The 24,956-nt window shown below is 39.9% G+C and overlaps 1 protein-coding gene across 5 annotated transcripts in view; it reads left to right on the forward strand.

Annotated features, from left to right (window-relative positions):
* The window catches only part of LOC121278163 (ADP-ribosylation factor-like protein 15), a 313,198-nt gene that overhangs the window by 150,483 nt on the left and 137,759 nt on the right, over positions 1 to 24,956 (forward strand). The window contains exons 5-6 of one of the 5 annotated variants that reach the window (XM_041188327.1): positions 1,910 to 1,966; positions 2,270 to 2,566. The exons of the other annotated variants lie outside the window; for them this stretch is intronic. Coding sequence (XP_041044261.1) covers positions 1,910 to 1,966 — 57 coding nt within the window. The 3' untranslated portion in view covers positions 2,270 to 2,566. Of the gene's footprint in view, positions 1 to 1,909; positions 1,967 to 2,269; positions 2,567 to 24,956 lie in introns of those variants that run through there. 5 annotated transcript variants of the gene reach the window in all.

Below are 24,956 nucleotides of genomic sequence, written 5' to 3' on the forward strand. Positions count from 1 at the left end.
ATTGGAGTTCTGCAGGGGTCAGTGTTGGGACCACAACTTTTCACTTTATACATTAATGATCTAGATGAAGGAACTGAGGGCATCCTGGCTAAGTTTGCAGATGATACAAAGATAGGTGGAGGGACAGGTAGTATTGAGGAGTCAGGGAGGTTGCAGAAGGATTTGGACACGTTAGGAGAATGGACAAAGAAGTGGCCGATGGAATACAACGTGGAGAAATGTGAGGTCATGCACTTTGGTAGAAAGAATAGAGGCATGGACTATTTTCTAAATTGGGAGAGAATTCAGAAATCTGGAGTGCAAAGGGACTTGGGAGTCCTAGTCCAGGATTCTCTTAAGGTTAACTTGCAGGTTGAGTCAGTAGTTAGGAAGGCAAATGCAATGTTGGCATTTATTTTGAGAGGACTAGAATATAAAAGCAGGGATGTGCTGCTGAGCCTTTATAAGGCTCTGGTCAGACCACATTTAGAATATTGTGAGCAATTTTGGGCCCCATATCTCAGGAAGGATGTGCTGGCCCTGGAGAGGGTCCAGAGGAGGTTCACGAGAACAATCCCAGGAATGAAAGGCTTAATATATGAGGAATGTTTGAGGACTCTGGGTCTATACTCGATGGAGTTTAGAAGAATGAGGGGGGATCTGATTGAAACTTACAGAATACTGAAAGGCCTGGATAGAGTGGACGTGGGGAAGATGTTTCCATTAGTAGGAGAGACTACGACCCGAGGGCACAGCCTCAGAGTAAAGGGAAGACCTTTTAGAACAGAGATGAGGAGAAACGTTTTTAGCCAGACAGTGGTGAATCTATGGAATTCATTGCCACAGAAGGCTGTGGAGGCCAGGTCATTGATTGTATTTGAGACCGAGATAGATAGGTTCTTGATTGGTAAGAGGATCAAAGGTTATGGGGAGAAGGTGGGAGAATGGGGTTGAGAAACTTATCAGCCTTGATTGAATGGCGGACTAGACTCGATGGGCCGAATGGCCTAATTTCTGCTCCTATGTCTTATGGTCTTATGATTTTTAATTCATGAAAGAAAGCATGAAAAAGTTAAAATTGAATTTACCTGCTTTTCATTTTTAAAGATGTTGAATATTTAGGATATTCATTCTGTCTCACAGGGAGCACAAAGCATGACATCAAGCACAAATTGCTTCAACTATCATATTTTGCATGTATTCATAGTACCCCAAGAATGAGTATACAAAATGCATATTTATTTTTATTGTCCAACTTTAGTTGCTCTGGGAAGTTGATGGTGGGCCTTCTGAGCCACTGCAGAACAGTGTTGTAATTCTTTCGAGTACAAACACATTTCCATCTGTTCCTATTCAGATGAAGTTACATTGTTTCATAGTTTGCCATGGTGAGATTTGAACTCTTGATCTTGGGGTTACAAGCCCAGTACCATAACCACTTGGCTATTTAGGCCAAGCAATTATATGATCTGCTGTGGTGCGATTTGAACCTGGATCCCCAGAGTAGTAGTCTACTGACAATACCATTATGCCACTGTCTCCCCCAGAACAGTGTTGTACAATTGCATGGTTTGGGAGGCCCTTCAGTGGGCAGTTAAGAATCAACTATGTCAATGTAGGGATTGAGGTCACATATTGGCCAGATTGGGTCAGCAGCAGGTTACCTTCCCTAATTGGGCTTGAGTAAGTCAATCCAGGACAATCCAGTAGTTTGTACTGATATAGGCTCTTTTTGTTTTCTCAAGCTATCATGTTGGGATTTGAATTTACATTCTCTGAATTACGTAGCCACTTATCCCGTTGTACCTGATAGTCATAAGGTTGTATAATCCTTTATTTATGTCAATGAATTTGTGCTTTGCTAATAGGGAGTGGGCAGTTATTTAACCTCTCTTATACATTTGACCATACTGTCAATATCTCGTTTTAGGTACTGTGTCAATTGTCCACTGTTTACAGCTTGATCCCGGCACAAATGCTGCTATAGGTATGAAAATAATCATTGCCCTTTTAGTTTTCATTTTTTTTGTGTTGACCTGATGACTCAACATGACCAATGATTTGTTGCCCTATTTTGGCCTGAACATTTGATTCCATAGAATCTATCTATTTGGATACTTCACCTTGTATTTGAAGTTGAAATATCACTACTGCAACTGTAAATTTTATATTTTAAAACCAAACTTGAGTTGCCTCACTCATTAATGTTTTTCTTTTTTTAGTATATTTACACTGCAACTGTAGCATTGTTGTAAAAATTCTATCATTTGTGCTGTTGCTGTGGTTACAGTGTACTTGCAGGCTGAATCTGCAGTCAGGGCCTAACCTGACACCAGAACAAAGTGATGAGACTCTCCGGAGGAGGGAATCTCAGTTCAGTTTACTTGGGAGAAGTTCAGATCCGAACATCTGATTTAAGGTTGGCAAAGGTGCACAGCACCCCTCATGAATTGACATTGCAGGTTAATATCCACCAGGAGTCACTTGATCATCGTGGAAAGTTAGAAGACCTGATTTAACCCCATATCTGTTCTTGATGGGTATGGGATCTGTGGGAGGCAGCCAGGCCCAGAAGTGGACTTAAAATGTAAGTTAATGTAATTTTTTTTAAGGTTTCTTTAGACAAGAGTAGGAGCTCTCAGCCAGGTTCCGCAAAGAATCCTTTGGTGTTTTGTTGCTCCCGGCCCTCTGCAATTGCCTTGGACCACCACCCCCAACTTAGTTTGCCAGCTCTTGCCACCAAAGTCACATTCTGAACATGAGGTTTGAGCGTAAGTTTTAGCTTACTTAAGTGAGATCTGTGAATTGAAGTTTCACGGACTTCATGTTAATGAGCCAGGGTGAGTCCGAAGCTTGATCTTTCAGCCCCACACTTGCCTCTCAACCTAAGTTTAAAAATTGGGCTTGCAATTAGAAAAAGTATGATAAAAGCAGCTCTGGTTTTATTCATTGTACCAAAAATGAATAAAGACATGGCTTTGTTGATTGCATTTTTACAGTGTGAGCACTAAATGTGTTTTGGCTTACAAAATATTTATCGAAAATAATTTTAGTTTTTTTTAAGACAACTATAAATTACTTATTTTGATGTAGAAATGCTGTCATAAAATCGTTACAGTACAGAGGAGGCCTTTTGGCCTGTCGAGTTTGGGCCAGATTTTCTAATTAGCGAGTGACGATTTCTGCTTTGTGTATAGATGATTCTTAAGTTTAGGAGCAAAATGGCTGAAGGTGGAGCGGGAGGAGACCCAAGTTAAGACTGATGGATATGGATTGGTACACTGGACTAAAAGACATTACACAGACATAGTTAATTTGGGCTTTGGAGGGATTTGTAGCTCAACCTGAAATTAAATAGCATACGAGATGAGGTTTCAGCTTGAATCAGATAAATGACACTAAGGCTGGAGTGCAGAGATTTTCAGCAGGTAGGGAACAGGAAAGGTTCTCAGTTGGGCAAAGTTATCCATTGATATTCCAGCACACCAAGTCCATGCTGGAGCACATGGTATTTCCAGGGGCATCCGCCACCAAGATACAAATGGTGATTATTGGTGAAATGATAGGATAGAGAGGACTATGACGCAAGGCTTCACTGACCCCACTGGTACTATTCACATACTGGATTTCTATTCATATACTATATATCTGTTCACACCAATTTTACACAGGTATTACGCAAGTGTTTTATGTAGGACAGTCGTGTCTGACTGACTTGAGTGTATGTTTTGAAGAAGCAACGAAGAGGATTGATTATATCTACATGGGCTTTAAAAAGGCTTTTGACAAGGTCCCACACGGCAGACTGCTTAAAAGAGCCCATGGGATCCAGGGGAATGTACAAAATTGGCTCTGTGGCAGGAAACAAAGGGTAATTGTTGATGGATGTTTTTGCGACTGGAAGGCTGTTTCCCTTGGGGTCCCACAGGGCTCAGTACTCGGTTCCCTGCTTTTTGTGGTAGAAATGATTTGTACGTAAATGTAGGAGGAATGATCAAGAATTTTGCAGGTGATACAAAAATTAACCATGTGGTTGATAGTGAGGAGGATTGCAATAGACTGCAGGAAGATATCAGTGGACCGATCAGGCGGACAGAAAAGTGGCAAAGGGAATTCAACCCAGAGAAGTGTGAGGTAATGCATTTGGGAAGGTCAAACAAGGCAAAGGAATACACAATAAATGGGAGGATACTGAGGAAGTGAGGGACCTTTGAGTGAATGTCTACAGATCCCTGAAGGTAGCAGGACAGGTTGAAAAGGTAGTTAAGAAGGCATACCGAGTCTTTTCCTTAATTAGCTGAGGCATAGAATATAAGAGCGGGGAGTTTATACTGGAATTATATAAAACATTAGGCCACAACTTGAGTTCTGTGTGCAGTTCTGGTCACCTCATTACAGAAAGGATGTAATTGCATTAGAGAGGGTATAGAGGAGATTTACAAGGATGTTGCCAGGGCTGGAACATTGTAGCTATGAGGAAAGAGTGGTTAAGCTGGGATTGTTCTCCATGGAACAGAGGAGGCAGAGGGGAGATTTGATTGAGATGCACAGACTTGAGGGGTCTGGGTAGAGTGGATGAGAAGGATCTATTTACCTTAGTAGAGAGGTCAGTGACTAAGGGGCACAGATTTAAAATAATTGTGGAAGGATGAGGGAAAATGTTTTCACCTAGAGCGTGGTCAGGGTCTCTAACTTGCTGCCTGGAAGGGTGGTAGAGGCAGAAAACTTCATTTCATTTAAAAGGTGCCTGGATGTGCAGGTCTATGGACCAGCTGCTAGATAGTGGGATGAGGCTGGGTGACTAATTTCTTCGGCTGGTGCACACACGATGGGCCAAGTGGCCTCCCTCTGTGCCGTAAGCTTTCTATGATAAGCCAGTTTATTTTAAATGAATAAATCCCTGTATAAATATAACATACACCAATGCTTAACAGGCTTATTTGTGATCAAAGACACAAAGGGAGGAAAGCAAGTTGTGAAGAGAAAACAATGAGTCTGCAAAGGAATAGAGAGAGATTAGTGAGTGGGCAAAAATTTGGAGTACAATGTGAGAAAATATGAGGTTGTTCATCTTGGCAGGTAGAATAGAAAAGCAGAATATTATTTAAATTGAGAGAGACTGCAGAGTGCTGCTATACAGAAGGATTTGGGTGATCTTGTACATGAATCACAAAGTTAGCATGCACATACAGCAAGTAATTCAGAAGGCAAATGGAATGTTAGCCTTCATTGCAAGAGGGATGGAGTATAAAAATAGGGAAGTCTTGTTAAAACTTTTATGGTGGGACCACATCTGGAGTCCTGTGTACAGTTTTGTTCTCCTTCCTTAAAGAGGAAGGCGTTGCCACGGAGAAAGTGACAGGGGACTATGGGCTCTCCAAGCTAGCTCCCTGGTAATTCAAAAAGGTGCAAGGCTTGAAAAAGACTATGTTTAAGCCTTGCGCTTTTAAAAAAAAAAAATTACTTGGGGAGCCTATAGTTCCCCATTCCTTTCTCCATGGCAACGCCTCAGCCAGAATCAATTTACCAACCAATCACCACCCTTTTCTCGTCATATCAGTTGGGGGAATTTAGAACTGGGGGGACAGTTTAAAAAATAATGGGCCTCCCATTTAAGACAGTGTGGCTTCAGCCTTTGGAACTTTCTTCCGCAGAGAGCAGTGACAGCTGGGTCATTGAATATATTCAAGGCTGAGTTAGACAGATCTGCAAGCGAGTCGAGGGTTTTATGAGGCAGGCAGGAAAATAGAGTTAAGGCTGCAATCAGATCAACCATGATCTTATTGAATTGTGGAGCAGGCTTGATGGGTTGAATGATCCACTCCTGCACTTATTTCTTATGATCTTCATGGATGCAACAGCAACTTGTATTTGTATATTGCCTCTATAATAAGGCAACCTAAAGCACTTCACAGGAGTATTATAAAGCAAAAATTGACACTGAGATATATAAGGAGATATTAGGTCAGTTGAACAGAAGCTTAGCGTAAGAATTAAGTTTTAAGGACTGTCTGAAAGGAGGAGGGGGTGGTGGGTTTATGGAGGTGATTCCAGAGCCAAAGGTCTTAACCAATAGTTAAGCAGTTAAAATTGGGGAAGCTCAAGAGGCCAGAATGAGAACAGAACAAATCTTGGAGATTTGTGGTGCTAGAGGAGAAAACAAAGATAGGGAGGGTGAGTCCAAGGACTAAGATAGAAATTTGAAATTGAGGCACTGCTTGACCAGGAACCAACAGGTGGGGTGAGCAGGACTTGGCTGATAAACACACAGATTGAGATTTCTGCCTTTCAATCTTTTTGTGCTTTATTTGGCTGTAGATAACATTTTAGATTTGCATATGTGAAACCGAAGTGGATAAGTATTTCAAGGAACTTGGTTGCTGTTTGCACTGAATTGAGGTGTGGAATCTTAGTGTACTCAGTAAGCTGAGCATCCTTCTATTATCTGATATGTTATTAAGTCTAATTTCTTTTAACGTTACAATATAATCTTTCTCCACTTTGAAAAGCATCCTACACGCCCTTCTCTTGGACAGCATTTAACTCTTTTTTCCCCTCAACTATCGTTCCCTCACACTTTGTTTTTGCTATATCAAGGTCTCTTGGACAACTTACCTGAGGAATGGAAGTTTTTGGTAGCTTTTTAGTGTGACCTAGTTGATCTTTGATCTTTGGTAATTTTTCAACTTTTTTAATTGAGTCAATCAATATTGTTCATGTAAGTCATCTGTTGCTTTTTTTAAATAAATAATCATAGAACCTTGCAGCAAAGAAGGAGGCTATTTCAACCCGTCTTGCCGGTGTAGGTTCTAAATGAGCTACCCAAATTAGTTCCAACACCCCCTCCCACACAAACCACACTCACATTCTTTCCCTGCAAAATATTAGAACCAATTAGGATTTTTAACCAATGGAAATTTTACAAGTATGACATTGATTTATGAACGATACTATGAACACTTATTAAGTACAGAACTCTTTGCTATATTGATAGGGAAGTTATCCAGTGTCATTTTCTCATTTATGAATTGTAATTTTGTTCAGAAGAAATCCAGGCTATCTCACTTAGGCTTTGATGGAAAAGGGAAATGTTGATGGCCATTCATACATTACATAACATTATTGTTGGGCGATGAATGGTGCGGAAGCATAAAATGTGTTTTACATCTAATTGTCTCAAAACCAACTAATAATCAATTTGCTTGTATTTAAAATTTAATAAAATATTGCTGCTGTGCTTCAGAGATTGAGGTTGACTGAAATGTTTAAAAGGCTATGCATAGTATCCCTCAGCACTCTATTGCGCATATTCCAGTTGCATTCTAACTAGCTATTAACATGTAAAGCTGTACGTGATTTTTTTTACAGAGGTGTTTCCTGAAACAGAACCAGATTTATTTTGCAATAAGCTCACAAAGCAGATGAAGTGCATGCATACAATGCTGGCTGTTGAATTTCCTGTGGTGCTTGCTTTTGGGATCATCATAAATTAACACATTTTATGATGTGTATAATTGGCTCTGCTTAGTTATATTATGCAGTGAAGGAAAAATAAGGATATCAGTAGGCTTAACAAAAGTCCCTGTGGCCAATTTGTAACATGCATCAGTGTTCTTGGGTAGAATGCTGATTACCGGAAGGTTTGGATAGCGTATTTTGTTACTTAATAAAGTTTTTAAAACCGTGCACAGGTGCTTAAAATGCATTAATGGTCTGTGACCATTAATTATTAGCATATTAAGAAGTGTAGTGTAAAAGTATTTTAATGGATGCTTCATATTTCTTGAACAGAGAAGAGCTGTTCCATAGTCAGCAAACATAAATGTTCTTCTTTCCCTGCCATGCCACGTCAATATCTGTGGCATCTCCACCATAGGATTTGAATTTATTTTTAAAAGTGCATGAATGGTTACAGCATAGAAGAAGGTCTTTCAACCTGTTATGCAGATGCCAGCTCTCTGCAAGAGGAACTTAGCTAAGTGTCACTCCCCCACCCTTTCCCAGTAGTCCTGCAAATATTTTCTCTTCAGCTGTTCGTCAATTCCCTTTTGAAAGTCGTGTTTGAATCTGCTTCCACCACACTTTCTCAGTGCATTCCAGATCCTAACCACATGTTGCATTTTAAAAAAAGGTATTTTGGATGTCACCTTTTAAGGTGAATGGCAAAAATACCAAATGGTTGTCCTCTGGTTCTTGACCCTGCCATCAACAGGAACAGTTTCTCCGAATCTACTGTGTTCAGACCCCTTGTGATTTTAACACCGCTTTCAAATTTTCTCTCACCTTTCTCTTCTCTAATGAAAACAACCCCAATTTCTCCAGTCTATCCTTGCACCCTTTCCAATGCTTTCACATCCTTCCTAGAGCATGGTGCCCAGAATTTGACACACTACTCCAGTTGAGGCCTAACCAACGTTTTACAAATATTCACTATAATTTCCTTGCCTTTGTACTCTTGTGCCTCTATTTGTAAAGCCCAGGATCTCATACACCATTTTTAACCACTTTCTCAACCTGCTCTGCCACTTTCAATGATGTGTGCATGTACACCCCAAGGTCTCTCTGATCCTGCATCCCTTGTGAAATTGTATCCTTTAATTTATATTTTGTCTCCTTGTTCTTCCTACCAAAATATATCATTTCATATTTCTCTGCATTAAATTTCATTTGCCACATTTCCACCCATTCCATCAGCCTTTCTAAGTCCTCATGAAGTCTATCACTATCCTCCATACTGTTCACAATACTTCCAAGTTTTGGTCATCTACAAATTTTAGAGCTGTGTTCTGTACACCCAAATCTGAATGGCCAGCATTGTAAAAGGCAACAGAAGATGGTGATGAGACAAGTAAAGAAATAAAAGCTGAGTTTTGAGGAGGTGTAAATGGGAATAGCAGAATCATTACCAGTAGCTGCTTTCCAAAAAATGGTGCCAAAGGTTATGATCTGAAATCGTTGAACTCCGTGTTGAGTGCGGAAGACTGTAAATTGTCTACTGGAAAGATGAGGTCCTGTTCCTCGAGCTTCGTTAGAACAGTGCAGGAGGCCAGGGGCAGAGAGGTCAAACTGGGAGTTGAGCGGAAAATTAAAATGACAGCCGATAGGCACAGCTAAATCCATATGTTTTCCCATTGCAATTCCTTTTATTTGAATGATGTGAGTGGAGTCAAAGCAGAAGTTGTTCAATGTAAGAACAAGTTTAGCCAGGCAGAGGAGGAAGATGGATGGGGACTGGTTGGGCTCCCCTTCAAAAGCAGGCATGGAGAAGCCTCAGGCCATCTTGGTTGTAAGACATTGGCGTTGCATAAGAAAGACAGATCGTTTGAAATCCCACAATATGTGCGCGCTAGATCAGCTAGGTGCGCTTTCAAGGATTCGGCATCTTCAGTGGCTGTTGGTTCGTGGCGGGATAGTTGGGAGTAGAGGAGTTTGAATTCATCAAGTGGGAAAAGGTATTTGCTGTGGAATGAAGGCACACCAAAATTGAAACTATGCGTAAGAACAAACTCCTCGCTTTCTGAGAGCATGTGGTCAGAGAGAGATTTGTTACATGTTTAGTGGCGTCAATAATAAGCACACATTAATAAGCACTTGGCGCACTCTTCTCATACTGGATAAGTTGCTGTTCCCTTTACATTTGGTATTGTTGTGAAATGTCCTGATGAATGCAAGATGAAAAGTTTCGACATGTCGCTTTTTTTCCAGGGATAATGTTAGGGTTGCATCAAAGAAAATGGAGTGCTGCAAGTTCAGAGGGAGGAAGGATGCAGTGAGTGAACTAGTGAGTAGAAGAACTGAAACAGCAATACCAACATTCCCAATGAAATAATCTAGAGGGTAAAAAGACAGAAGGGGATATCTAGGTGAAACAAGAAATTTGAAGACTAGAGAAGGTGTCCACTGTGCAGCAGAAAGAATCTGGCCAAAGAAGTGGGCATTGAGGCGAAGTTGATGGGAGAAGAGCACAGTGTCATTGCCAAACTCAAGTTCTGTTCCTCTCTGCGACAAGATTTCCGGATCTCTCAGTTGCCTTGTTCACCTTCATTGCTTTCCATTTCTCTCCTAGTGTTTGCTGCTTCTATCACTGCTTGTTTGTCCCTACAACCAGACCAACCCCCTCCACCTCTCTGTCTCTCTATCTCTCCGCCCCCCACACACACACCTTAAACCAGCTTATATTTCAGCTCTTTCCTGGACTCGAACTCAAGTTCTGTCGAAGGGTCATGAGGACTCGAAACGTCAACTCTTTTCTTCTCCGCCGATGCTGCCAGACCTGCTGAGTTTTTCCAGGTAATTCTGTTTTTGTTTTTTCATAATTCATTGAGGTGGGGGTATTAGGGAATGATGCTGAGGCTTTTGCTGAAAATCAATTGTTCGGGAACAGCGAAGTGAAGGTAATTGGGGACTGTGAAAACATGGTGAAGGGTAAGATTGGAAGGACGGATTGGGTCATGAAAGAGAAGGGGAAGAAAGATCTGGAAAGGCCGTGTTGTCAGAGTTGTTGAAGCTGTAAACAGAAAATGTTAGAAATACACAGCATGTCAGGAAAAAATCAGAATGTCACCTGAAATGTGTTAAGTATAAAGTACTGAAGTAGGCAGGATAAAGCCAGCAATATATTTCAGATTTGTGGTTTGGCCATGGCAAACATTATACTTTTTTCGAGAAAGCAGGTTAAAAATAGTATTTTTCGGATTGTATAACTTCAATTTTATGAAAATTCTTGGTGAGCTGATATGTTTATTGTTTTGAGTAAGTACTGTATCCAAATTGTATTCCAGCCATATATTTGTTTTTATTTAGTGGCTCCAGAGTACCCTTGAGTATACTGTGGTTCCTATTTATTAAGAATATTTCCACAAAATCACATTCAAAAATATAATCTGAGAAAAGGATATTTAGCCCACTGAACCACCTCCTTTTGCAGATCACACAAAATATATCTGACCTGACCAGAGATTGCAATGTGTGCACAAAGTATCATTCATCAATTTCTGAATTCTGGTAAGGTTTAATATTAGCAAAGCTGTAGCAACTGTTAGCTTTGCTAATATTTAAAAAAGCAAAGTTGTAAAGTATTAAATGAATGAATAAAAAAATTAAGTGATGAAATGGACCTAGGAACTTCTCAAACTTCAATTTGCACTTGTTCAATTTATGTAGCATCAGGTATGAAGGGCCAAGTGATGTGAACTATTTCTGATTATTTTCAAATTGGGTGACTTTGCAGTTGGCTTATACCATACAGCTTGCTCAGTGCTGAATTGAACTGCCTTAAATTGGTGTAAACTATGTAATATAATTGGCCCAAAATATTAAGCCAATGTCCATTTTCAGTGAAATATTGGAATATAGCTTGATGAATGTGTTAAATTTATATATGATGGTTGTTATAATGGATTTTGGGACCATTCAAACCTACATTATAAGTGGAGGTCCATCTATTTAGTTAGGTGATGTGTTTTCAGATCTTCTGTTTTAATTGTGCTGGTAATGATTACAATGTTCACATTCCATTATTCAACATATGATCAAAATTAAAATATTTTCAAATTATTGTGAAAATTAGAGGAACTCTTCAAAAACTATTTATATGAAGAAATTTTGGGATAGTATTGATCAGTAGCCAGAATTCCCAAGAGGTGTTATGCATTAGAAAGTGCTTTTGAGTAAAATCATAAAAATGTTTCTGCTCATTGTTGGAACCACCTGCTTGCCACCATACCTCCCTCTCTTTCATTGTTTTACCATTAGTTTTTTCTTGTCCATTGTTGGAGTACTGCTCCGTAAACATTGGGCGTGCTCTAATACTTTAAGTGGGAATAGGTCTCTCTCATCCTTCACTTTGTTGATTCAGAGGGACTGGGGCTAGTTACAGTACATCATTACTGACTCATGAGATCACAATACTTGGCTGAGATAAACCGAATTCAACACAAGCTGGGACCTTTCTCATCTATAGTAAAATAAAAGCAAAATACTGTGGATGCTGGAAATCTGAAACAAAAATAGCTGGAAAAACTCAGCAGGCCTGGCAGCATCTGCGGAGAGGAACATAGTTAACGTTTCGAGTCCGTATGACCTTTCCATCAGACCTTTCTTGTCTATATCGCTGAGCTTTATTACTTTATACCAGTTGAGTCATTGGGGAACTATTCACTTATTTTAATTTCTACTCTTTTTAATATAGTATTCTGAATTTGAACAATTATTACTGAGGACTACTGGGTTGCATTTGTTATGTTGCATGAGGACGATTCGGCTGTAATTTTGTTTTGCGGGAAGAGTATCTGGTTTTATGGCTGACGAGAAGATTGATAATGTGAAACGGACTAGAATAAAATGTGTGATTGACTTTTAGTGGGGTTTTTTCATTCAATGGTTGTTTCAGACAGCAGCCAGGTTAATTTTTAACAGTCAATTCTGAGATAAGATTAAACATAATAAGTAGTAATGCTTGAATTATTGCTTAATGAACCTGAACTTGTGTTTAAAGTGTCAACTCTGGATCAGAATAGCATTCTCGTTTCTGATAAGGTCTTAATCCTGAATCCTGGCTCTGAAGTTTGTGGGTTCAAGTATCACTCTAGAAACTTGAACATGTAATTTAGGCTGAAATTTCAGTGCAATTCTGAGGGAGTGACGTACGGTCTGTGCTTTGGATGAGATATTGAACCAAGGCTCCTCCTCTTCCCTCTTAGAGGATCCCATACTATTATTTGAAGAAGGACAGGGGAGGTCTCGTTGGTGTCCTGTACAATCCTTATCCCTCAGTCAACATCAATTTAAAAACAGATTATAATAAGATCATAAGGAATAGGAGAAAGAATAGGCCATTCAACCCCTCAAGCCTGCTGCATTGCTCAGTAAGGTCATGGCTTCTCTGACTGTACCTTCACTTTCCTGCCTCCCATAACCCAAGACTCCCTTGTATATCAAAAATCTGTCAAATGCTGCATTAAATATATTCAATGACCAAGCCTTCACTGCTCTCTGAGGAAGAGAATTCCAAAGATTAGTTATCCTCTGAGAGAAGAAATTCCTTCTCACCTCCATCTTAAATGAGAGAACACTTATTTTTAAACTGAGCCACCTAGTTCTAGATTCCCCACAAGATGAACCATTCTCTCAGCATTTACCCTGCCGAGCCCCTTCAGAATCTTATGGGCTCAATTGTACAGGCCACTAATGGGTGGGAAAATAGGCAGGTGGACCTGTAAATTAGGGCGCTTTACTATCAGTGGCATGGCTGCTGCCAATCAACCCACCCCAGCCCCTACCACAACTTTATGGCCATCAGGGGAGGCGTCAGGTGGATCACCACCCATGGCTCAATTGAGACCCTATGTGGTCAATTAATACCCAATTAAGGGCCCCATCCCTCTGCCATTCCAATATAATGAATAGCAGGAGAGCCATGCGCCCAACATATAGCCTAGCAGGTTTAATCTTGGGGAGAGATTGAAGATGGGTAATGCATTACATTCGCAGAGCATGTCATTTCTGACTTTGATTAGAGCAGTCCCAGTGCTGGCAGAAATCTGATTGGACAGATTCAGAAGAGACTTGCAGGAAAGATGCTGCAGATTTGGGTGGTGACGAAGTTTGAGGACTTTGGCGAGGAAAGAGAAATTGGAAATGGTCTGGTACTTGGCAAGGCTAGATGAGTAGACTGTCCTTTTTTTGCAAGGATGGCAATGGTCTTAAAAGATGGAAAGAAAACTTGAGGAATGGGAATAAATACTTTGTCGGCTATAGTGGGGGATAGAAAGAGAAATTTGGCGGTCAGATATTTTGTAGAAATACGGCCAAAGGATCCAAAGGCCAGTCTTAGGGATCGGCTTGGGGATGTTATGGGGACAAAACTAGGATGAGAGCAGAGGACTCCTATTGGTTGAATAGTTTTAATTGGTGAGGTAAAGCAAGGGAGGCAGCTAAATGGATGCTCTCTGTCTTGGTGATGTAGAAATCTCTGAATGACAGCAGACACCTGGCTCAGTAAACTTCAGTGTGGTAGAGCCAGGTCAGATATGCATCCCAAAGATTTGCGAGAGTGCAGATGGAGAGGGGAATGACCAGAATGGGAGGAGGCTAATGTTTGGCTGGGGACACATCAACAGCTGCAGAACATGGGAACCCAAAGCCTTTGAGAGTGGGGCTGTATAATCGTGAGTGAGTCTTTTTCTAATGGTGGACTCAAAAGGACCTGAAGCTGAAGGAGCATGGGTAAATATGGGTCCTGTGGGGCTTAGGGAAAAGGTTGGATATGACCTTTGATGGCAATCAAGATCTCATGAATAGAAAGAACAAACAGCTGGTAATGTCAAGCAATGAATAGGTTTCAAAGAGTTCATATGCAAGAAAAGGGTCAGTGAAGGCAGGAGAGCAGCAAGGGGACCTGAAATAGAGGTTAAAATCATGGCGTATCAGGATTTACTCAGTACAGAGGCTGTCGGTGCATGTCTCAGATGTAAAATGTGTGTGGAGTTTGGATGGTGGTAAGCGATGAGAAATTTGAGAAATTATGATGTGCAATACATAATAGTGTGCAGGGATTGTGGTGGAGGAAGAGCCAAAGTGTAACTTGATGTACTCATCACCTAAATAAGTATAAAATAAACATGGGATAACTGTAAACAAAATAATCCATGACTTACATTGATGGTATGGTTTGAACAGTCAACTTACAATATAAGGACCCTGTGATGCTCTTTGATATGTGATGTTGAATTGCCCTGACTCACCTAGCCCAGAATATAAACGTTGTCCTATGACATTCAAAACATAGTTTGTCAGTTTTCTATTTGATAGGGAGGACCTTATAAAATAGTACAGAAGAACCTCCCAAGTTACAATAACATTGCAAGAGGAATTTTCAGGGCTGAATGTTGGCTGGAAACGAGTAGCACTATTAGGGGTAGACTTGGATTGAAATTACTTATTAGCTATAGGAAAGCAGCAGGGATTTCTCTGTCCAACTGCACCGTTCCCAACATGACTGTGAAGTGCAAAATTACCCACTACTGTTTGTTCTTCTTGGGCAGTGCTTCTCAAACTATTTTCCAATGTGACCCGATTTTCCACTTAAAAATGAATGTGACCCCAGATGCCAGCAAAAACAAAACAGCATATGTGTTTTTAAAGTACTTTCTAAAAATGTTGTTATTTTATGTGTGTGTGTAGGTTTCAGCCAATTTCTCCATTTTCCTTTGTGACATAAGACTCAGTGAAGCCTCTATATACACACACACGTACATACATACGCGCACCCCACGCACACCTGCCCCTCTCTTCCTCTAATCCCCCCTTCGGTCTAGTTGCCGATACCTATGAAGCAGGGTCGCTATCTGGGGTAAGGAGCCTGTACAAAGACAGGCGTGAGCAGAGACGTAGCAAAGTTTGAAGCCACCACTCATCTCACTGGCTGAGCTACATTGCCTCCCAGTTCTCCACACAGTCCAGACACAGTCGGTTTATGCCAGTCTCTGCCTGCACCACGTCAGTGCACAAAACACCCCGGGCCCACTCATACCACCAACACCCCCCCACCAAAAAAGTGTTTTCTGAAGTTAAACAGAACTTTTGGCTCACCATCCACCCCATGCTATATGGTGAATTTGATCCAGTGGGCAAAGGGCTGTCCCATCAATGCTTCATCTCCACTCCACAGTTACTATTGCTGCTCAGAGGAGGGGAAGCTTGCAATCCCAAATGTGACCCCATTGTGAGCTGCCATCGCCAATCACTTCAACTAGCTGCTAGATGACGAGTCCAATCTGTTCAACATACTCTAGGAGGCGAAGCAGTAAAAGAAAGAAAAGATGTGGGAGAAGGTGGCCAGAAGCCCAGAACCAAGGCTGGGAGTGGGGCATGATAGGCCTAGTGATATTTAACATTGTAAGTAAGGGATGATATGCTGTTGGGGAAGATAACTACCCTCATTACCATGGTGTTGCCTCAAAATGACACTTGAATGTTTTTGGCTACAATATAGTTCCACTGAATCAGTCAAGATCAGTTCAGCAGAAATGAGAAATTGAAACTGGGAACTTCCTGATTTGTGAGAACACTTGATAGGGTTGCTAGGCCTTTGGGATTTTGACTGTTACCTTCAAGTCAATAAAACTGTAGTAATGATGGCTGGGGAGGCAAATGACAACTGAGGAAAGAAATCATCAACCATACAGAAATTATTTTGGTTTATTACCAGCTTACATAAACTGTTTATTACGCCTGTCAAATTTCTGTTTCATTGCGTCAAATAGTTGGAATTTGGGATGAATCTGATCTTAGTTTATTATTAGAAATTGGAAATTGCATTTAGAATCCAAGTTTGAGATAAAATACCAAGAAACTAAGGAAGAATAGTATCCTGAACACCTTCTGTTAACTGCTTTGAATGACCTGGACTGAAGCACCTTGCCTTCATAGGTGATGAGCAGAGACTTTTCAGATGACAATCTTAGCTTATGAGTGGTGACACCTTGTCTCCTTACTCCCTGCCTATGACGTACATAATCCAGCAAGACATGTTCTGGGTTAGCATAGCCTGTATTATGTATACTAATTGCATGAAAACCTGAAATGTTGAATTGCTGAGGTCATTTTGGTGATTTCATGCAGATGCATTTGATAATAGCCAACAAAGGAGAAATTAATTTTTCTACTCACTTGAAGTCTAATAATTTCACTCATTTTAAATGGCCTAGAAGCATTTGTATTTCACTACAGATCTTAAAACATGCTGTAAATTTCCAGTCGCTCACACTGCAGTGACTTTGCCGCTTTGCATTATAATGCGCACATGATTCATTGTCTCAAAAGATTTTTGACTTTTTTGTCTTTGGGCACTAATCTTCAAACCTTTTTTGTCTTTGGCTCCTCTCATTCCCGGTTAAAATAAATGGTTTCAATTTCTTTCACATGGCGCTACCATTAGGGGTTAACAGATCCAGTGTAAAAAGAGTAAAAGGAAGGTATAGTTCCTTCGAGTCAGTCTCAACCATGTGTCCAAACCCAGGATCTCAAAGCTCTTGCTTAAAACACCTGTGACATTTTTTGTTTCTGACATTTAGCTTCCCTATGGCCTTTTGTTTTAGTGAGACTTCCAAATTAGAGGCCCTTGAGTTGTGGATGCTTGCTAATCAGAAATTGGATGGATAATGCATGAACTCATTTACCATAGGATCTTGCGGCATACAGGCTTTGATCCAGACTGGACTGGACTGGATTTGAACTCTGATCCAGAGACAAAAGTACAGTGTGCTATTGCCCTATGCCATCTTGTTCCCTATAAAGTAGTGTCTCTCATGCTGTAAATGTCTTTTTATCATAGCATGAAAGATACTTTTTTCCTTCCTGTTTCATTAGGAGAATAAGTCCTTACCATAGCATGGAACTTGCCCAAATTTGTTTGAAAGGATGTGGTAGAGGTAAGCCATGTGGGTCCAATTGAAAAGTCTTGAGTAGAAATGGCCTTTACTTTCCTTCTCTCTGTGCATTTCTTGTCTTTGTGGTACAGTATGCGTTGTAAATCTTTATTCTAAGAGCATTAAATTTACTGATCTTAAATCTACTTTTAATACAATGATTCATTGTATGGTCGACCACTGCAGAGTCTCTGGCCTTTAAAAAGATGTATATTCTATTTTTGTAACCGGACCCTTTTTTTCCCCCTATTTTAACTTCTGTGAAATGGCTTGTTTGATGTTGTCTGAAGCAGTTAACACTGAGCAAAAATTTGACATCATTTATTAAGGCAAGGATTGGATGGCTTCAAACAAGATTCCAGTAATAGCTTGGAAACGTCACACATGCTTTCATTATGCTTTGGAGCCAATGATCCATTGATTATCTTGCTGTGCAGTTGGCAAAAGTATAATCTAATGCTACCTTTGATTTTAAAAATGGTGTCACCAGCAAAGCCATCCTGCATTGCATGATCTTATGTTGTCATGGTGTGTCTGTGGTACCAGTCATAAATTGTCCTGTAATATACTGTAACACGCTTGTTGACATCACAAATGAAAAATATGCTGCATGATCTTGCACAAAGACTAAAAGTGCACTTTTCTGGTACGTTTGATGTCTACGAAGTATGTTTTCTGCTTCACTTCAGAATGTTGCAACTAGACATTATAACTACCTGCTAGGATGATTGCAAGCATAAGATCAATACATTCCAAAGATTAATTCTTAAATAGATCTTATTTATATGATAGTGCACAAGAACAATGTCACATATTGAACCTCCCTTGCTGCCATTCAAAAAAGAGAATTGTAGATTTTTTTATTCTTTCACCGAATGTTGGCAACATTGGCTAGGCCAGCATTTATTGGCAATGGGCATGTTTTTCCTCCCCACCACTGAGGTTAAACTGACTGGCTTGTAGTATCTTAACACATTTTGTTTCTGAACAAGGGTATAACATTTGAAATTCTCCAGTACTGCTGAGTTTAAGGAAGATTGGAAAAATTATAGCCAGTGTCTCTGCAATTTCCACTCTCCCTTACCTCCATATTCTTGGATGCAATTCACCTGGGCCTGATGCCCTATCAACTTTAAATACAGACAACCTATCTAATATCACCACCTTGTCAATTTTCAAGCCTTCCAAGTGCCTGAACTACTTCCTGTTTAACCATGACCTGGGCGGCATCTTTCTTTATAAAGACAGATGCAAAGTATTCATTTAATACCTTAGCCTTGTCCGCTGCAAAGTTACCTTTTTGGTCCTTAATTGATACCACTCCTCCTCTTGCCACCCTTTAACTCTTTTTATATGCCTGTTGGATTATTTTGGATTCCCTTTTACATAGAGACTGCCAGTCTCTTTTCATGCTCTCTTTGCTTCTCTTATTTGTTTCTTAATTTCTCTCTTGAGCCTTCAATATTTGGCCTGGTTTTCGATTGTATTATCTAGCTGACAATTGTTGTAAGCAAATTTTTTCTTCATTATAATCCCTATCTCTTTTGTCATCCAGGGACATCTGGATTTGTTTACCTTTCCTTTCCCCTTTGTGGAAATACTTGAACTATCTCTTCTTTAAAGGCAGTCATTGTTCATTTGCAGTTTTGTCTGCTAGACTTTGATTCCAATTTATCTAGGCCAAATCCATTACCTCTACTGAAGTTGGCTTTCCACCAGTTAATTATTCTTATTATGGATTGTTCCTTGTTCTTTCCCATAGCCAATCTAAACCACATGACACAAAATGTATGCAACTGTGGCCTTGACAAGGCCATGAGATGTATGGAAGTACTGCACCATACAGAATGGGAGGTAAAAAGAATTTGGTGCCAAATGTGTCAGGGGCTTATCCAATTCTTGTGCACCTGTTCTGCATCTGCACAACTGCTAAAGATGACCTGAAAATCTACCACTGTACATCTTAAATCAACTACTTGCAATTATGTTCTTCAGTAGTAATTGACAAAGCTGTAAGCAGTATGATGCAAGATAGTTTAATGGACACCACAAAATATTTATCCACTCTTTTCGAAATGCTATGCAAAAGATGGTGCTATTGATTTCTGTGAATATAATTGATTTTTTTTAAAGTTGATTCATATTTTTGAGTTTTAGATTAGTTTGTTAAATGCAAGTATACTGAGAGCAATGTCGCATTTTTATATGTACAGATTTCCTGATGGTTTTGTGTCAATCAATTTACAGGAAACATTATCTTGCAATAGATGCAGAAGTTATTTCCTTTGCTGATAACACTTCTAACTTGTAGTTAAAGCCAATAAAATTTCATGTTTGCATTGATTCTTTTTCTATGGTCCCAAATTGTTGGGTTTTTTTCTGTATATTGGCACTTCCTAAAAAAGCTTTTGTACAATTTCTCTCTGTGTGCCATTCTTTGTCTCTTTTGATTGTTGATCTGGCTGACCTAACTCTCTGGAGTTTTTCATTTGACTTGAGACAGATTTTTGAAGTACAACCCTCCACAGGGACTCTTGGGCAGTTCCATTTGATAAACCTGTGAGCTAATGAGCTGAAATGCTGAATCACAGTGTCTATTTTGTTTGCTTTGAGAGGGAATAGTTGGACATGAAGTGGGAGAGAAACAAGGCTGTCAAAAAGGAGAGAGGAGATTGAACCTTGAAAAAATCATGTGCCCATTTTAGTGTGCTTGTTTTACTTCATAGCAGATTAGATTAATGTTAGTTAAAAACTCTGAGAATGTAGAATCGCCAATTTGAAAATCCATTTTGAGATTCACATTCTAATTTCAAGTAAAAGTTCATATTCACCCTTCTATTTTAGAATCCTCTAGCGTAATAACAAATGTGATTGCATTACCATTCAGGATAACTTTGCACTCCATAATAGGTAATTGGCCAGTTTTTTTAATTACGTGTGCCGCTTTATTAAATGCAATTCCACTGGAGATCTCAAATTATATATTTGTCAGGGTGTAATTTTTGCCTATAAAAAATTATCAAATGAAGTATGAGAATTGAAGTCATACTAAAATTTACGAAATATATGTAAGTGATCTTCATTTGCTGAGCAATCTCAAATAAAGCCTTAACCTGCACTACGTATTTCTGGTAAGAGTAAAATGTAACCTGTTCTTTTTCACTGTTCCAAAACATCCAATGTGCTTATGCCTACCATACCTAAGTTAAGGAGAGAGTAAGAATCTCTGTAAAGTAGACTCATCGTTCTTCATATTGGTGAAATTCATATAATGAAGATGTTTCGTTAGCAACTGTAATGGCTTAACTCGAATACATGCGGATTAATCAAAAGACAACCAAAAATGGGAGAAACGCAGACCCCATTATATTACTGGTTGTCTTGGCCATTGCACCACCAAGGATCAGATAGACAGGTAATCCCTGAAGTCTTAACTTTCCTCTCCACGAGACTATTAAAGAGCAAACAAATCAGATCTATAAGATTATCTGATCAGTTTAACAGGGACACAGAATGCAACATAATGTCTGGTTTGATGGTTTAATCCATAGAGAATTATTCAAACACTTTATTGCTTTTATCTCTTGCTACTAACTTTTGGGTGTCATTTTGAAATAACTTATTGCCATATTATTTACAGATCTTCCCTCCAGCACTTCATTATCTTGTTTTCCAGTGATTTTTTTGGGTGTCCATGCCATCCTTGATTTTATCATCCTCCTCCATCCTTGATTTCATAAAAGGAGAGAAATGTAGTGAAGATAACCCCAAATTTGTCGTGCTTAAAAGTATTGAATAGCAAATTAAATTAGGAGGCAAGTGATGTTTTCCCCACCTCTGGAACCAACCATTGAGGGACAGACAAGAGCTTCCCACAATTAATTTCTTTGAATTTCTGTACCTCCATCTATGTAAACAGCTATCTAACACTCAATTCTTTGCAACTATGACTCCACTGACAGACAACACACCATGTGGATTTGCAGGTGAAAATGTATCACTTCAGACCTTCAGGAGTTTTTGAACTAATACATTAGCAATGAAGTCTAAAAGAAAATAGAGTTTGAAATTCAAATTTGGGATTTCCCAAGATGCTCAAAACAAGAAATGGATTAAAAAACTAAAAATTGGATATAATAAAAGCTACTTGCAAGTCGCCTGCTATTTTGTTTATGGATGGTAGACAGCAAGGAGCAGACCCATGGGACACCACCACCAGGAAGTTCCCCTCTAAGTCTCTCACGCCCTGACTTGGAAATATATCGCCGTTCCTGCACTGTTGCTGGGTCAAAATCCAGGAACTCCCTCCCTAACAACACTGGGTGTACCTACACCACATGGACTGCAGCAGTTCAAGAAGGCAGCTCACCACCACCTTCTCAAAGGCAAATAGGAATGGGCAATAAATGCTGGCCTCGTCAGTGATGCCCATATCCCATGAATGAATTTAAAAAAAGGGAAGATCATGACTTTGCATTTGTATTACATTTTTTTTGAATGTAATCAAATAAACGTGCTTCTAATAAAATAAAGTACTGCGGATGCTGGAAATCCGAAATAAAAACAGGAAATGCTCAGCCGGCGTGGTAGTATCTGTGAAGAGAGAAAATCAAACTTAACATTTCAGGTCTGTGACCTTTCATCAGAATTAGGAAAAACTAGAGATGTATAGGCTCCAGTGACCACAATGTCATTAGTTTTAAGCTAATTATGGATAAGGATAGGTCTGGTCCTTGAGTTGAGATTCTAAATTGGAGAAAGGCCAATTTTGTGGAAATGAGAAAGGATTTAGGAAGAGTGGATTGGCATAAGTTGTTTTCTGGCAAGGATGTGTTCAGTAATTGGAAGGCATTCAAAGGCAAAATTTTGAGAGTGCAGTTTTTGCATGTTCCTGTCAGGATTAAAGGCAAAGTTAACAGGCACAGGGAACCTTGGTTTTCAAGGGATATGGGCGATTTGGTTAAGAAGAAGAGAGAGGTGTATAGCAGTAATAGGCAACAAGGAGCAAATGAGGTACTTGTAGAGTATGGAAAATGTAAGAAAATACTAAAAAAAAAAATCAGGAAGGCAAGAAGAAGACATGAGGTTGCTTTGGCAGATAATGTGAAGGTAAACCCGAAAGGTTTCTACAAGAATATGAAGAGTAAAAGGATCGTAAGGGACACAATTGGTCCCTTTGAAGATCATAGTGGTCATCTATATGTGGAGCCTCATGAGATAGGAGAGATCTTAAACAGTTTTTTTGCATCAATATTTACTCAGGAAACTGGCATAGTGTATAAGGAAGGAAGGGAAACAAGCAGTAGTTTCATGGAACATATACAGATTAAAGAGGAGGAGGTGCTTGCTGCCTTACAGCGAATAAAGGTAGATAAATCACCCGGGCCTGACATGATATTCCCTCGGACCTTGAGGGAGACAAGTGTAGAAATTGCAAAGGCCCTGGCAGAAATATTTAAAATGTCCTTAGCCACGGGTGAGGTGCCGGAGGATTGGAGGGTAGCTCATGTTGTTCCGTTGTTTAAAAAAGGCTCCAAAAGTAAACCAGGTAATTACAGACCAGTGAGCCTGACATCAGTAGTAGCTAAATTATTGGAAGGTGTTCTGAGAGATCGGATATATAATTATTTGGACAGCCAAGGGCTGATTAAGGATAGTCTGCATGGCTTTGTGCGTGGTAGGTCATGTTTAACGAACCTTGTAGAGTTTTTCGAGGAGGTTACCAAGAAAATAGATGAAGGAAAGGTTGTGGATGTTGTCTACATGGACTTTAGTAAGGCCTTTGACAAGGTCCCACACGGGAATTTAGTTCAGGAGGTTCAGACACTTAGTATCCATGGAGAGGTTGTAAACTGGATTTGAAATTGGCTGTGTGGGAGAAGACAGAGAGTGGTAGTGGATGATTGCTTCTCAGACTGCAGGTCTGTGACTGGTAGTGTGCCTCAGGGATCTGTGCTGGGACCATTGTTGTTTGTTGTCTATATCAATGATTTGGATGACAATGTGGTGAATTGGATCAGCAAGTTTGCTGATGACACTAAGATTGGAGGCATTGTGGACAGTGAGGAAGGCTTTCAAAGCTTGCAGAGAGATCTAGACCAACTGGAAAAATGGGCCAGAAAATGGCAGATGGAATTTAATGGGGAAAAGTGTGAGGTGTTACATTTTGGAAGGACAGACCAAGGTAGGACATACACAGTAAATGGTAGGGCATTGAGGAGTGCAGAGGAACAAAGGGATCTGGGAGTTCAGATACACAATTCCCTGAAAGTGGCGTCACAGGTAGACAAGGTTGTAAAGAAAGCTTTTGGCATACTGGCCTTCATAAATCAAAGTATTGAGTTTAGGAGTTGGGATGTTATGGTGAGGTTGTATAAGACATTGGTGAGGCCAACTCTGGAGTATTGTGTGCAGTTCTGGTTGCCTAACTCCAGGAAGGATATCAGTAAGATGGAGAGAGTGCAGAGAAGATTTACTAGGAGGTTGCCAGGTCTTAAGGAGTTGAGTTACAAGGAAAGATTAATCAGGTTAGGATTTTATTCCTTGGAGCGTAGAAGAATGAGGGGAGATATGAAAGAAGTTTACAAAATTATGAGGGGTATAGACAGACTAAATGTGAGTAGGCTCTTTCCATTTAGATTAGGAGAAATAAACACAAGAGGACATGGCTTTAGGGTGAAAGGGGAAATGTTTAGGGGGAACATTAGGGGGAACTTCTTCACTCAGAGTGGTAAAAGTGTGGAACGAGCTACCATCTGACGTGGTAAATGCGGGTTCACTCTTAAGTTTTAAGAATAAATTGGATAGATACATGGATGGGAGAGGTCTGGAGGGTTACGAACTAGGTGCAGGTCAATGGGACTAGCGGAATAATATTTTGGCACAGACTAGAGGGGCCGAATGGCCTGTTTTCTGTGTTGTAGTGTTCTATGGTTCTATGATAATAGGTTTAAGCAATTTAAAGGGGTGGGATGGGATAAAGAACAGAGAGAAGGTGTGTAATAGGCTGGAAGGCAAGGGAGATGAAGTGACAAAAGAGTTCATGGTGCAAAAGCCAAGACAGTAGGACAAGTAAAGAAATATAAGGTAAGATAATATCTAGTGGACATGTAAATGGCAGAATCACAACAGTGCCATCCAGAAAAAAAAGAAGAGAGGAAAGCCGAAACCAGCAAAGAAAAGGGAAACAGAATGGAGCCAGAGGTTACGATCTAAAATTGTTGAACTCGTGTTGACTGTAAAGTGCCCAGTCAAAAGATGAAGTGCTGTTTCTCGAGCTTATGCAGAGCTTCATTGGAAATCTGCGGAAGGCAGAGGACAGAAAGGTCGGAGTGTGGGTATCATAATTGTATTGAAGCACCAGAGTGCAACATGATTTATGTCGATAACTTGAATACCATTGCACTGTCTGTAATGACCATGTTGAAATGTCTGTAATGTTCATTGATTGTATTGAAGCATCTCGTGATCTATGTGGAAAAGTTGAATATGATTGCACTTTTTGTAATGGCCATTTAGAATGTTTTATAATGTTCTTTCAGATATTTT

Source organism: Carcharodon carcharias, chromosome 1 (assembly GCF_017639515.1).
Source record: "Carcharodon carcharias isolate sCarCar2 chromosome 1, sCarCar2.pri, whole genome shotgun sequence".
NCBI lineage: Eukaryota > Metazoa > Chordata > Chondrichthyes > Lamniformes > Lamnidae > Carcharodon > Carcharodon carcharias.